The following is a 15384-nucleotide window of genomic DNA, read 5'->3' as shown; positions in this document are numbered from 1 at the left end:
TATCTACTTTGAATAACATGATTCATGATTCTTAGGAGCTCCAAAGAAAGCAAAGTTGATTTAATATTCATATTTTTTGGAAATCAGGTTATTTATTTCTAAACTTTACATTCATAATAAAATTTTAAAAATCTTGTAAAGAGGTGCATGGGTCTGTGTGGGTGCTATACATTTTCAGTGTGGATGGAATGAATGCAAATATGAAAATTTTAGGTAGAATTTATAGATGAAATATAAATACACTTAAATTATAAATAAAAAATAAGCCACATAGAGACCGTGCATAATTGTTGCTTATAGAAGGAAAATAAATGTTTTTATACTTTTTGATTGTTTCATTATGTATTCCCCTATCTCTACTGTCCATAAGTAACTCCATTTCCTGTCTAATACAGCGTCCACTTCCGGTTCTTCCTGCCAGTTCAGATTCCACCTACTCTCCAACACTGGAGCCGGAGCCATTTCTGTTCCTTTTAGGAAAACAGAGACTGTTGCAGGCACAGCACAAATGCTTTGACCGAATGCAGAAGTTACCCCCCTACGAAGGAGAAGGTAAAAAGAAGGCTGTATGTGAATGTGTGTTTCAAACAGTAGTAAAGGCTTATTTTCTTCTGTGGGTAAATATGTGTTAACTCAATTAATTTAATATGCCAGTGTTTTTAACAGTGGCTTTCATACTGTGGTATGTTTGTGTATTTTATGCCACAGACATGCCTAGTTTCTTTGCTCAGGTTCATCTGACTGCTTTTGGTTAACATCTGCCCTTAAGACAAAATTAAGTAGAGTAGCCCAGTAGGGGCTCAGCAGTGAAGAATCTGCCTGCCAATGCAGGAGACCCAGGTTCGATCCCTGGGTCGGGAAGATCCCCTGGAGTAGGGCATGGCAACCCACTCCAGTATTCTTGCCTGGAGACTCCCATGGACAGAGGAGCCTGGAGGGCCACAGTCCATGGGGTCATAAAGAGTTGGACATGACTTAGCAGCTGAGCACTGCACCCATGATAGAGCATATACTTTTACAAAGTCTCTTTCATAACATTTCTGATGATATCATAAAGGAGAAATTTTGGAGGAAAAATTCAACACAGATGACAAGTAAGCCTTTTGAGGAATAAATGGAGAATATCCTACCCCCCAAAATGGAAATTCCCTTAGTAATTAGAAAAGTTAGTACCCTTATTTTGTTGCTGCTACTGCTGCATACCCGAGTGGAGAGCCCCTGAGGAATCGTCTGCTGCTGCTGCAGTCACTTCAGTCGTGTCCGACTCTGTGTGACCCCATAGACGGCAGCCCACCAGGCTCCCCCGTCCCTGGGATTCTCCAGGCAAGAACACTGGAGTGGGTTGCCATTTCCTTCTCCAATGTGTGAAAGTGGAAAGTGAAAAGTGAAAGTGAAGTCGCTCAGTCGTGTCCGACCCTTAGCGACCCCATGGACTGCAGCCTACCAGGCTCCTCCATCCATGGGATTTTCTAGGCAAGAGTACTGGAGTGGCTTGCCACTGCCTTCTCCGGAGTAACCGTCTATGCCCTGTTAAATCTCGCTGAGGACTCTATGGTTTTTGATAACTGCAGTGTAATTTCTTTCTAAATGGCCAGGTCTGTACTGCAACCGCACCTGGGATGGCTGGGCCTGCTGGGACGATACGCCCGCTGGAACGCTCGCTGAACAGCACTGCCCAGATTATTTTCCGGACTTTGATGTGGAAGGTAGAATATTTCTTTTTTTTTAAGTTTATATCTTGCTATGACTCTTTTAGTGTTTTTCTAGTTCCAAAAAGAAAATCAGATGCAAAATATACTACCAAACCATAGTCTCTGCAGTTTAGCACGTTCTGAAACGTTTCCACAAATGAAATATGCAGTTGTACAAAGATTGTGAGCTGCCCTTATTTTTTAAGCCAATGACCAGTTGTGCGTGTGCATGTTGGTCATAAATTCTATTAAATATTAGATTAAAATGAAACATTTATATATTTTAAATATGTCATATTGAATTTTAATAAACATTGCAATCACTTTTTCTAAAACTGAACAGTTTTTATTTACAGCTGAAGTTTTTGTAAAATTTTCAGTTGTCTCCCATTTGATGACTTATGCAAATCCTTGGTCTAGAGTTTGTGAGTACTGGGCTGGTGGAACAAGCATAATGGGAAGTTGATTGTAATGTTGAAAATGATATGAAACTATCATGTATAGGGAAGAGAAATCAGAAGGTGGTAACTCCAAACATTTACTAGATTTCTGTTCCAACAGCAGATGATTGAAATATGCTCAGTAAAGAAGGCTGGTACTGTTAACATGGATCATACTAACCCAGCTCTACGCCCTGCCCCACATGAACAGCCAACAAATGTGTTAAGTTAATTAATAACATCAAAGTCACTGTAATTATGAAAGTAACATAGGAGTGTTTTCATTGAATATTCTTTTTTTACTTTCCAAAACAGTTTCATATATATTATCTTCTTTTATACTCACACAATATTTTATATAAAACCACAACTGAACCCAAGTCTTCTGAACTCCTACCTAACCCTTTTCTAAGTAAATGAAAAAAGCATTTGAGAAACAATATTTCTAAATCATTGTACAAACTTATGTAGGTTGAAGTGGTTTTCAAAACTTTCAAGGGAGCACATGGTTTTCCTTCAGGCTTCAGTCTAGCCACACTGGTGGGGGACTTGCTTTCATGCTTCCTCTGAGAATGAGCTATAAAGTTTGACCCCCGTGAGAGAAGATAATGGAAGTGGAATTACAGTGGGGCACTTTTAAAACCAGTTCAGGCCAGCCACTTCTAGGAATTCTCATTTTAAGAGTTGGAATGTGAAGAGAGAAAGAACATATCATTTTTCCCTGCTCATCACTACCTTCCTGTAAACCCTAACTCTGTGCTATTTGATGGTGGTCCCCAGGTTTACTAACTTGTCCCAATAAATGATGCGTCATCAATCTTGATCTGATGACTGCCTTAGAGGAACCTGATTAGCACAAAGGGTTGTTCTGTAATTGAGGCTGCAAGGCCAGTTCCAAAGCAGCAATGGGCTGTTGCTAAAGTGGCTACAATTATTAACTAAAAGGCAACTTTGGGGTTAGCCAAACAGTGATTTCCAGGCATAGATCCATCTCTTCAGCCTGATTTTTAGATAGAACCCTCTCAGCTGGGGAACAGATCTACTTCAAAAGAAAGGCAATTCTTAAATATATCTGTATTCAGCAAACTTAAATTCTTTGGTACTTTACCACTGACCCAAAGCTGTATCTCCATGATCCACACAACAGTTTAATGAAATGACAGAGATTTCCTTTTAAACAAGTGCTTGGCAAAAAGATAGGTAGATAATGAGAGAGTGAATAACAGCGTTAAGATTCCAATGAGGCTGATAGAAAGAAAAGAAAGTGAAGCCACTCAGTCGTGTTCAACTCTTTGCGACCCCATGGATTGTAGCCTACCAGGGGTCACACAGAGTCGGACACGAATGAAGTGACGCAGCAGCAGCAGCAGCAGCAGCAGCAGGCTTCTCTGTCCATGGGATTTTCAAGGCAAGAGTACCAGAGTGGGTTGCACTTCCTTCTCCAGAAAGAGGCTTGAAAGGCTGAAGGAAAATGCTGGAGTATAAAAAGCAAATCCCTGTTAGGAGGGATGTAAGGGCAGGAGTCAAACACTCAGTCAACAGGAGTGGGACAGAGCCAAGGTGGCCAACATATGGTTGAGGACAATGATTCTCAACCCCAAGATCCTTGGGAATCGGTGAGCTTTATAAAAGGGCAGGTGCCTGGCATCTCTTGAGACTAATGGCATACGAATCTCTGAGGACTGGGTCTGAGAATCAGGAGAAAGTTCCCCAGCATGAAGGAAGGAAGCATGCTCCCCTCTTCATGGAACAGTCCAGACTTGGACTATTTCAGAGGAAATGACAACCTTCGAGCATGTGCAGAGGGGCCCCAGGCTTGAGGGGACAGCAGGTGTGGTATGAATGGGGGTGTTTGGTTTAGAAAGGGAAGACAGAGGAGATGTAGCCTTCTGTCAAATATTGAAAGATTGGCCAGGTAGAAGAGGACAATTTCTTTTTTTTTTTTAATAATTATTTATTTTTGATTGATTGATGATTGTTTTGCCATATTGGTTTCATTTCTGTTGTACATCAACATGAATTAGCCATAATATACATATGTCCCTTCCCTCTTGAACTCCTTCCACCTCCCACCATTCCCACCCATCTAGGTGATTACAGAGTCCCACTGTGAGTTCCTGGAGTCGTACAGCAAATTCCCATTGGCTGTCTATTTACATATGTTAGTGTATATACCGGAGAAGGCAATGGCAAGCCACTCCAGTACTCTTGCCTAGAAAATCCCATGGATGGAGGAGCCTGGTAGGCTGTAGTCCGTGGGGTCACTAGGGGTCGGACATATACATCCTTGCTGCTCTCTCCATTTATCTCACCCACTCCCAGAAGAGGACAAACTCTTAATAGCTGCAACAGTTAGAATTAGGAAATGCTAGATCCATGTATCACAGTAGTAAAGAATCTGCCTGCCAATGCAGGAGACATGAAAGACATGGGTTCCATCCCTGGGTCAGGAAGATCCCCTGGAGGAGGAAATGGCAACCCACTCCAGTATTCTTGCCTGCTAAATCCCATGGACAGAGGAGTTGGGCAGATTATAGTCCAAGGGGTCACAAAAGAGTTGGACATGACTGAACCGTGCACGCACACAGACTTGAGTTAAATCCAAATAAAACATATTTACTTCAGTGCTGCCTATGATTGGAAGGTTCTCAGGAGGCTCATCCTCCTCCATAGAACACATTGCCCTATGTAGCTGTGTAACTTTGTAAAAACTAAATTATATTCATTCAAGAAAACAAAACTACTTCCTAACAAGATGTTAAAGATAAAATGCTGCATTACCAACCCCTTTTTAAAAATTGCAAATCATAAACTAAATCATTGACCAGTTTTCAACATCAATTTTTCCCTGCTGATTAGTGCTGACCCTTTTGGAAACTGTTGGTTTCCAGTGGTGGTCCTTTAAATAATTTTTGTCCAATAGCAGTCACAGCAGATTCACAAGGTGGGATGATTGGGGAGAATGGCATTGTAGCATGTATATTATCATAAGTGACCAGTCCAGGTTCGACGCATGATACAGGATGCTTGGGGCTGGTGCACAGGGATGACATGGAGGGAGGATATGGGGAGGAGGGAGGTGGGAGGGGGGTTCGGGAGGGAGAGCACATGTACACCCGGGGCGGATTCATGTCAATGTATGGCAAAACCAACCAATATATTAATGTAAGGTAATTTGCCTCCAATAAAATAAATTTTAAAAAAATAAATAAAATGTTTCTTAATATTGAAACAGATGGTTCTAATAGGTGCTTTAAAACTCCTTTGTTGGGGAAAAAAATGCAGGTTTTGGTCCATTTTAAATAATTGTGGGAGTAGACATACAAACAAGTTTACAGTTTTCAGTTTAAATCTTGTGCTGAATTTGGTAGTATGTGTTTCAGTCATACAATGAAAAATTGTGGATTTTACCTGAAAAACTGCCAAAGATAAAATGATTTTCATACTAGCTCATAGCATGTTGATTTGACTAACCAAAATTTCTAATAGAAAATCATTTTAAATGTTATCAGATCTCAGTAATAATTCACCAAATACATTTTTTACCATGAATTGTTTCCTTAACCTTTAAAACAGTAACAAATATTAGTATATGATTCTGATTTTCATATTCTTATACATATGAGAAGTCATATGTAAAATGGTTTTCCATAAGCTTTACACCTTTAGAATGAAGAACAATGCTACAAAAATATTACTGCTATGAAATTATCAAAAATCAAAATTATGTAAGGGTTTCAAACACTGATAAAATCTCCTTTCATATTTTACCAGTTTACCATTCGGGGTTGCTCTATGATCTCTAAGGCAATAAACACATTGCAGAGGCACTTTGGAGAGCTAGAAAAAGGTGAATAACTCAGAATAAGTTTGGCAATGTAAAATGGAGATAGCAACGCTTCACCTGGCTTTGCTGAAGCTAAATTTAAGCAATGCATATTAAAGCATCTTGTGTGACGCATGGTTCCTGGTTGTCTCTATTGACCTCTACTCACGTTCAGGTTCTATAAAGTGATTAACCCTTTGCAATGGCTCTTAAGCTTTAATTTATTGTTTTCCGTCTTGCGATTTTGAGATAGTAATAAGTTCTGTTTCACTAACAGAAAAAGTTACAAAGTATTGTGAGGAAGATGGGGTTTGGTACATGCATCCTGAGAGTAATATTTCCTGGTCCAACTATACCATGTGCAACGCTTTCACCCCTGAGAAAATGCAGGTAGGTTCTATTGCACATTTCAGTGTTGAAGGAGAATGCCATTATCTGTACACGGAAATGCATGCCTAATGGTAAAACACCTGCTACCAAGAAGCCAACCTATTTTGTAGAAGGAAATCAGATAATGACCTGTCAACTTGGGGAGTTTAGGGAGTGGCGCTGGAGACGACGAAGCATTACTTCTTGGTTGGCACTCGGTGAGTGACGGTTCCCTGAACATGAGGAGTAGGCCATTCATGGCAAGGGGAGTGTGTCCATGGAGCAAATGATGGGGTTCCCTACAACACCAGACGTTAGGCAGCATTTTCAGGAACTCCCTCAGCAGTTCTCTTTGAGAAGGGTTCCAGAACTACAGATTTCTCCGCAAGTCACCAGCTAACAATTGACCACTCTCTGTCCTGAGAGGTCCATGACAGTTTGCTATCAAGCCTTGAACAAACTCTTAAGGATGGAGCTTCTCATCAGCCCACTGATGTGAGTGCAGCTGTTTATTTTTGTGGAAACCCATTCTAATTTGTTACTTCTTGTGTCTTACTGTTAAATAGCTTTATTATCTCTGCTTAGAAACATTGAAGCCAATAGGGAGGGTGGCGGGAAGTGGCGAGCAGGTAACTACCCCCTTCTTCAGGTTCTTCAGAAATCTGAAAAGATCACCAAATCTGCCACCAGCCTCCTGTCCCCACGGGCTGGGAGACACCATGGGTCAGCATTGAGTCACACAGGGCTTCTCTGGGCAGCCCTGGTGGCTGCAAAGGACACTTATTGTTTCCTTCAAGGATAGGCCTGTATGCTAAATAATTACTAAGTCGGAAGCTACAGACACATCAGTGCTTTTGTTTTCTATAAAGCTTTCAAGTATAGAAAACGTTCCTGTCATTAAAACACAATAAAAAACAATTAAACAAGATAAATAGATAGCTTAGAGACCAGATGACTAGAGGGACTTCTCCGCACAGGCCGAGGGCACCAAAGCCAGTTATAGCATCTTGTGTACAAGTTTTTCATCTCTCTTGGGTCTTTTTTTTCCCCTTGATCAGTCTTGCTAAGAGGTATTGAAATTATTTTTAAGAACTAGGTTTTGTCTTTGAGCCACTCAGTATATATTCAAGTTCTCTTTATCATTTAAGTTTAATTTTCTCTAGATAGAGATTTAGGTCATTGACTTTCGATCTTCTCATATATGCATTTTAGTCTTTAAACTTCCCTCTGTGTACAACTTCATCTGTATCCAGAAAGTTTTGGTATGTCATTGTGAGTTCTTCTTTGATCCAATGGTCATTTAGAAATACATTTTTACTTTTTAACAATATGAGGGTATCTTTAAGTTATCTTTTTATTAATGATTTCTAGAGTATGGTGGTCAGTGAATATCCAACTTAAGATTTGAATTGAAATGTATTCATTTGCTTTACTGACTAGTACATGTCAATTTGGATATCCTTTGTGCTTTTGAAAAGAATGGGTATTCTGTAGATGTTGTGTGCAATGTTTATTGCATGTGAATTAGTAAAATCTGTTGATCGTGTTGTTCAAATCTATAGATTGATTTTGCTTCCCTGTGTTCATTCTATTGATGACTAGGAGTTGTCAGTTTTTGCTTTTATGCTCTCTGTGGCTTGAGTCTATATTATTAGGTGCACAGAAATTTAGTATTGCTGGGTCATCCTGACTTAACATCTAGAGTTTTATAATTTCACACTGGTTTTCTTGTGGTTAGTGTTTACCTGGCTCATCTTTTCACAACCTTTCAGATCCAATATTTCTGTATGCCTGTGCTAAATGATGTTCCTTACAGCAGCGTATAATTGCTTTAAAAATCATCTAGTCCAGCCACATTATTTTAAAGATGAGGACTACTGCAGTCTGGGAAAGTAAAGTGACTGGACCTATGAGAGCCACACAAACACTTAATGACAATACTCTGAGTAAAGAACACTCTGATGAACCCAATCTTGTATTCTTCCCACCATGTCATGCATATTCTGGTTTAACTGATATTCTTATGATATCAGTTATGATAGTTAATCTACTGATCCAATTTATAATTCAATATAATTTAATTCTCTGAAATATTTATAATTATAGTAGTTTTTTTTAAAGGAGAAAAACAGTTGTCAATTTACATTACTTAAAAATAGGAACTATTTTCCCTCTTCTATAATAATTTATTCATGTATTTGTCTTTGTAACTGCTTTGCTTTTCTTCCTGCGGTTCCAGAGCGCATACATTCTGTACTACCTGGCTATTGTGGGTCATTCGATGTCGATGGTCACCTTGGTGATTTCCCTGGCGATTTTCATGTTTGTTAGGTACGTACACTTATAGCATCTGCCTTGTATTTTCTCTTAGGTGCTAAAATAAGTGGTATACTCTGCAAGAGTGTTGGGCACGAGAAAGTCTGCAGATTATATGACATGTGACACTGGGAGTCTTGGAGTAGCAAGAAAAATGAAATCAATTAAAAATATGCTTTTAAACCCTATCTTTGAGGAAAAATAGGATGGATTCATATAATTTTCAAAGGCAATATACCTCCTTCCCAAAATGAAATAATCCTGTGAGCCTGCAGATACACTACATTAACATGGTCAAGTTCCACTTACCAGCTAAGCTGCCATGAAGCACTGAGGAAAGAATCTTCCTCCTTTTTTTTTTTTCACCCCCACTCTGAAATATGGAGGCCATGGCCACAAGTTCAAACACTCCCTGCTTAACTGGAATTGTATTGCAAGTGGGTTGGGCCAGAAGAGAAGTGGGGCTGGGAAGGCTCCAATCATGTGCATCCATGAAAGGAAGTCTCTTTTGGCCTTGACTCACTCAGCCAGTGGAGAAGGAAATGGCAACCCACTCCGGTATTCTTGCCTGGAGAGTTCCATGGACAGAGGAACCCCGTGGGCTACCGTCCGTGGCATCGCAAAGAGTCAGAGACAACTGAGCAACTGACACACACACACCCTCAGCCAGAGTCAAGGACAATTTCTTGAAGAGGATGGCCTGTTGTCAAGTGTCCATGTTTTGCCCCTGCACCCCTACCATTGTTAACTGAAATTCTCTTCTAAGAACTGTAAGAAACAAAATTCCAATGAGGGTTTCTGTTCGGAGGTTGTGTCCAATCGAATGACTGCATTACCTATTGCAAAATTATTAAGTTGATTTAGACACTGATTTTACACTAAATAGAGAATTTGAAACACTGCTTCTGTATTTTTAGAAATTACCACAATGTATCTGAGATAGTAACATATGTTAAATTTGGTCCTAAAAACATCCTAAATTTAGTGTCATTTCTATAGGTCAAAGTCGGGAGGCACTGTAGTACTCTTTCATGAGAATCCTGACTTCTACACTACCATGGTATTTCCTTCCACTAACACTTTCTTAGTGATGTAATACAAATGAGTAAGAAAACCTCATAGACACAGACTACAAATAATTCTCCACACTTAAAAGATGTGAGCTATAATTAAATGTATAGTGATTTGTATACAGAATAACAAAATCTTAAATTGACTTTTGTTCACATATTGCCATAATAATGCTAGACAAAATTAAACCAAGGAATCACTTGTAAACACACCCTTAACGTAAGTATTATTTTTTTTTGATCCTGTTTTTAATCTTTGTCTATAACTTACATCATAATCACATATACATCTATATCTTATATCATCAAAATTGATGTTGACTAAGCAATATAACTGAATAGCAACTTTTTGTTAACTAAATAGCAAATAATAGTATAAATAAGCAGAAAATGAGTTTCTTCCACATATGGTTGAACAGGAGGAAGACTGATAAAGTAACAAGATATGAGGGATTAATTATTAGAATAATTTTTTCAATTATAATGATTTAGGATACAGCAGAGTAAACACATAGCATGATTAATCTTTGAATGTCTGTTCATTTTTCAACTACGCTTGACCATATTGCAAAAAGTTATCACCATGGCTCTCATATAACGTTGATTTAAAAGTCTATCACTAAAAGTCTATTCTTTAATTTTTTTAATATAACCATAATAAAATTCAAAGAAAAGGCCCAAATTTGCAACTGTGCAACTAAATGTATGCAGGACTTTAAAGATGAAAAAAAATGTCAAAGGAACATTTTTCTCCTGTCACTTAAATGAGTGATGAGTTATGAGAACCAAATCAGCAAAGAAACTAAGGTTGTTCTTTCAATAATTATTTCTCTATTAAACCACTAAAGATGGGTGTTTAGAAGTGCAGCACATAAGCAAAGTGAAATATTTCTCAATTCCAGTTAGTCCCAAAGCAAAATTAATCTGGTAAAAGTCTTTGAGAGAATATGAGGGCAGACTGTCTAGGAAGCACCAATTTTTGCCCTTACCATCTCTTCTTTCAAGAACCTACCAAAGAGCAACTTAAGTCTTGGGAGGAAAAATACATCTTATTGAGGTTAGAATCCGGATACAATGATGGGAAGACAAACTGAAATACCTGGTTCTCCAGGGTACACACAGTAAGAGGTGACTAGGGTATGAAGAACACCATGCTCAGATCCAAAAGTAGTCATGTCTGATTTTCATACCTCTTCTTAATCTTACCTTAAATTTCCCCAAACTAAAAATATCAAGGCTATCTGTTTTTCTTAAAGTACATTTCTGGGAATTCCCTGGTGGTTAGAACTCCACGCTTCCACTGCCGGGGGCGTGGGTTTGATCCCTGGTTTGGGAACTAGGATCCCACAAGTCATGCAGCATGGCTAAAAATAAGTAAACAAAGTACATTTCTGATTCGTCACATTTTTTCTTACACTTGGATTTCAGAAATTCAAAATGATTGTGAAAATAAAAGGTAAACTGATCAATGACAACATTTTTCTCTTTTAGAAATATTTTTCTAGATTCTTTTTCAAACACTCAACATCACCCTTGTGATATTAACTGGATATTATAACAGGAAGCTTTACAATTTATGTACTTAAATGGCATCATCAGTATGAAACTTGAGCAAGATCTAATCATCACTCCCTTGCTTAATTCTGCATGCCCAGGGTTGAGTTATTTAGCAAAATCCAAATAATCCATTTCATAAAACTTTCATGAAACAAAAATGAGAAGTTACACCCAGCTCAACTTCTGAGACCTAATGCCCTATTCACAATCATCCCATTGAAATCTCACTCTAATTTTGCAAAATGTTCTTTCTAGGGTCTATAACAAGGAATAACTCTGCAGGTGTCCTACTCAAACCAGCAGGCCAGGAAGCCCTGCAGAAGAATTTAAACTTCTGAGTATATGGGAGCCTGTAGAACAGCCAATACTTGGTGAAAAATCCTGAGACATTACTCAGAATTAGATCATTAAGGCATGCCACTAATCTTAATGTGATTTTATTCTGAGCATGCAGGAGAAGATAAAAGGCAGGACTATGTCACTCTGAGACAAAGAAGAATTATGTTCCCTGTGCTGTTGGGAATGACTGTATAAATGTATATAAAGTCTTGTTATTTTAAAAGAACAAAATTGAACTTCTATGCCCTCTTCAATATAAAGGAAAATTTTATCAGTGATTTAAATCATAGAAAAGGCAACACTGGAGATCTTAACTGAATAAAAATGGCAGAGTTAAAAAAAGAATGTTCAGGATGATATGCTGGTTACCTCTAATCCACCAGTTTAAGGATGAAGATAGTCCCGTTAGTATGACATTTGTTTTAGGACATTCACTGGGAAAAATAGGAGCAATACCAGGGAGAGAAATTAAATAGAAACATCAAATTAGTTAATCAAGACTCCTTACTACTAGATGCCAAGAGTAAATGTCTGTAAGAGTTAAAGTAAAAATATCCTTAGAGAAGACTGGCTTATGAAAGTCATGCAAGTGGACATTTGTGTTTGTTTTCTGATTATTTTAAGCAAGCTTGCAATAAGTTCACTTATCTCTTTAGTACCATTTATAATTTATCAACTTACATTTCTGCAGAACCAATCTAAACACTGAAGCATCTCACTGATTTCTCTCAAGGAAGGTCCAATAATAGAACATTGGTTAACCTCCATTTTGACTGCCTAGTATCCATGCATTGCTGATTGTAAATATTGTGAATATCAGTTACTCTTGTCTGAAAGTATATGTTGGTATACAGAGGTACATGTTGAAAGAGGAGTGTCTTCGTTGCATTCCATTCTCTATATTACATTGGCTGTGTTGGCAAAACAAAAAAGGGTTTCCACTGGGACCTCCAAAAGGAATATGGATTCCTCTATTACTCAGTATTCCCTGTTATTTCACATCTTTATAGCGAATGGACAGATAACTCTTGTCTTGTATAATATCTTGTTATACATCTCTGGCTATTCCTCCAGAGAAACATTAAATCGATGGCTGCAAAAATAGTGTCCTTTCTCCCACCCCACCCCAAAGATAACTGTTGGTCATGTTCACTCATAGACCAGTAGTAATAAGGAAAAGAAGCAGGAATCACAATTGAAAGGGAGTTCCTTAAGGGTAAAGATTTTGTGCTAAATTCAAAGATACAAAATCCCTTGTCAGGTAGGAAAGATGTATAATGCTTTGAATTTTTCTAAGAGTTTTAACATTCTACTTCAGTCTGTTTCCCATTCCCTTCTCCCCTCATTCCTCTTGTTCATCATTAACAAGGTATGATACCTCAGTAAATGAAAACTTTAAAAATTGACCCTTGTTCCTGTGATATTAAACTGATTTATACAATTTGTAAGACTCAAGGCAAATATTAAATACCTTCTCATACAACTTCAAGATTCCCCAAGCACACATATACATACATAGGATACCAGTAACTTGGAACAGTTTTTAATGTGAAAGATTTATACCAGGTAAATTAAAATTATGAAAGTGACATTTGGCTTCGGCTTTAAAGTTTGACATCTTGAGAAATTCATACGAGAGTAAATCATTATCTCATCATCATATGTGAATGATACCTTGACTGGGCCAAGACAGGAGTAGACGATGTTGTCTTATCCTCCCACTCTTGGAGAATTTATAGTACTTATGGCTCCCTATCACTCAGAGTAAGCAATGTCCTTTCCATCTAAATACTTATTTTTTTTATAAAGAGGAATAAAATATAGCTAACATCTGGTTCATGCTATTTCCACTAAAGACATTACAGATCTGACAGGAAAATGACCACTTCTCTCATGTTCATTCAAGCAACAGGATATTTGTATTGAGAACAATTAAACACATCATTTCTTAAGTTCAAGTAATCCTCTTGAATATCCTATACCTCTCTTTCAGAAAATTTATTATAATAGTAAATAATTATATAATATATATGGTCCCTGAAGGCAGCAGCTGTTTTGTTCACCCATATATCCCAGGCATCTTCAAGAAGGTTTGAATCAGAGTGGATACATAGTAATACATGTTAGATTATTAAAAGAATTTTAATAAATTTAAAGTACCTTCAACTCACTTCAGAAAGCAGATTGTAAATGTCAAGAAAGTGTAATAAAATTTTTAAAACTCAATGAGCAGAAATTATATTGAAATCTTCAAGAAACAGAGACTTGTTTCTTGAAGAACTTGTTTCAAAGTAAGTCATATTCTTTCTCTGGAACTTAACAGTTTATCCAGCTTTAAGCTATCATTTTCTCATTGTGTGCCTAGTGTAAATAATACATTTACCTAATGTGAACAACAGGATAATGTCTAATATTAGTCAATTTAAGAATCTGGCAAATGTTCAATATGATACAAAGTGTGAAATACGGGATCATCTAACATTTGATATTAATTCTCTGAAGTGCTGGAAAACTGTTCAGTGGTCACGGCTCACAAGAGAAAAGTGCTATTTTGTAAAGATTTTCAGTGCAAAAAAAGAGTATTAAGCCCTAACACATGCCAGACCCTCTCCTCTTAGGTATACAAAACAAATACCTTTATCAGGAGGTCCCCTGGAGAAGGGATAGGCTACCCCTCCAGTATTCTTGGGCTTCCCTGGTGGCTCAGTTGGTAAAGAATCTACCTGCAATGAGGGAGACCTGGGTTCAATCCCTGGGTTAGGAAGATCCCTGGAGAAGAGAAAGGCTACCCACTCCAGCATTCTGGCCTGGAGAAGTCCATGGACTGTATAGTCCATGGGGTCACAAAGAGTCAGACACGACTGAGCAACTTTCACTTAAGCAAATACATGGCAGAGGGTAGTGTTAAGAAGAAAAATAAAACGGGGACACAGGTGGCCCCATAAGCTGGAAGTAAAAGAAGCATATTTTGTTCAGGGAAGTTCTAGTTTACACAGGAGACTGAACATTAAGCAGTTCTGTAAACTAATGTCCATCGACAGATTATTGAACTCTGCTCAGTCCAAAGAAAATTAGGCATGAGACTAACAACGCTGATGGATTCATTCATCCATACTCCTTAGTTCTGTATAATGTCAACTGTTGTTGGTTTAAGCCAGACTGAATCCAATAATAAGACCACAGATATTTGCCTCCCAGGGAGAAGAATTATAAAGCGCTATTATGACTACATGAAAAATGGCAGGTCACAGATTTAACAGTTGCTTTATGGAAGAGCTTATGCAGTATAAATGGGCATGATAAATTTCTATTTATTTTTTTTTTTAATTTTAATTTTTTTTATTTTTTCAAAAACAATTTTAGGAATCTTTACTTAAAAACAACCTTATCTTAAAATGGAGTAACTTTGGTTTTACGAGCAGCAAGCAAAGTACAGAAGCAAAAATGCATTACAGGATCATTAAGTTCTACATTAGGTCACAGCGTCTAATCTAAAATCACACCCATAATATCATTTTTCAGGATATCTGGGAAATAGTTATTTCCCAGGATGTCTGAACCATAGCTACTCTATTTTGACTTTTAGTTGTAAAAAAAAAAAAAAATTTTTTTAATAGCCATAGCAGATTTCACCATTAATGACGTCAGTGTTTTTCTAGGTATGAGAAGATGTAGTCTTAAATTTGCATCCTACTTTTAAAGTACTATTATAAAACCAATTAGGTTCAGTTTATTTAACAAAATTTTCTGCTGGTACATAAAATAGCACATGGTAG

At 37.7% G+C, this 15384-nt stretch overlaps 1 protein-coding gene across 1 annotated transcript in view; it reads left to right on the top strand.

Annotated features, from left to right (window-relative positions):
* The first annotated feature begins 439 nt into the window (after window positions 1-439).
* Window positions 440-15384, top strand: part of CALCR (calcitonin receptor) — a 42408-nt gene continuing 27463 nt past the window's right edge. The window contains exons 1-4 of the mRNA XM_055420435.2: window positions 440-552; window positions 1596-1706; window positions 6235-6347; window positions 8566-8657. Of these exons, the coding sequence (XP_055276410.2) occupies window positions 522-552; window positions 1596-1706; window positions 6235-6347; window positions 8566-8657 (347 nt within the window). The 5' untranslated portion in view covers window positions 440-521. The remainder of the gene's footprint in view (window positions 553-1595; window positions 1707-6234; window positions 6348-8565; window positions 8658-15384) is intronic.

Source organism: Moschus berezovskii, chromosome 3 (genome assembly GCF_049115385.1).
Source record: "Moschus berezovskii isolate FMDL1 chromosome 3, NW_MosBer_1.0, whole genome shotgun sequence".
Taxonomy (NCBI): Eukaryota; Metazoa; Chordata; class Mammalia; order Artiodactyla; family Moschidae; genus Moschus; species Moschus berezovskii.
This window is presented reverse-complemented; position numbering and strand designations above follow the sequence as displayed.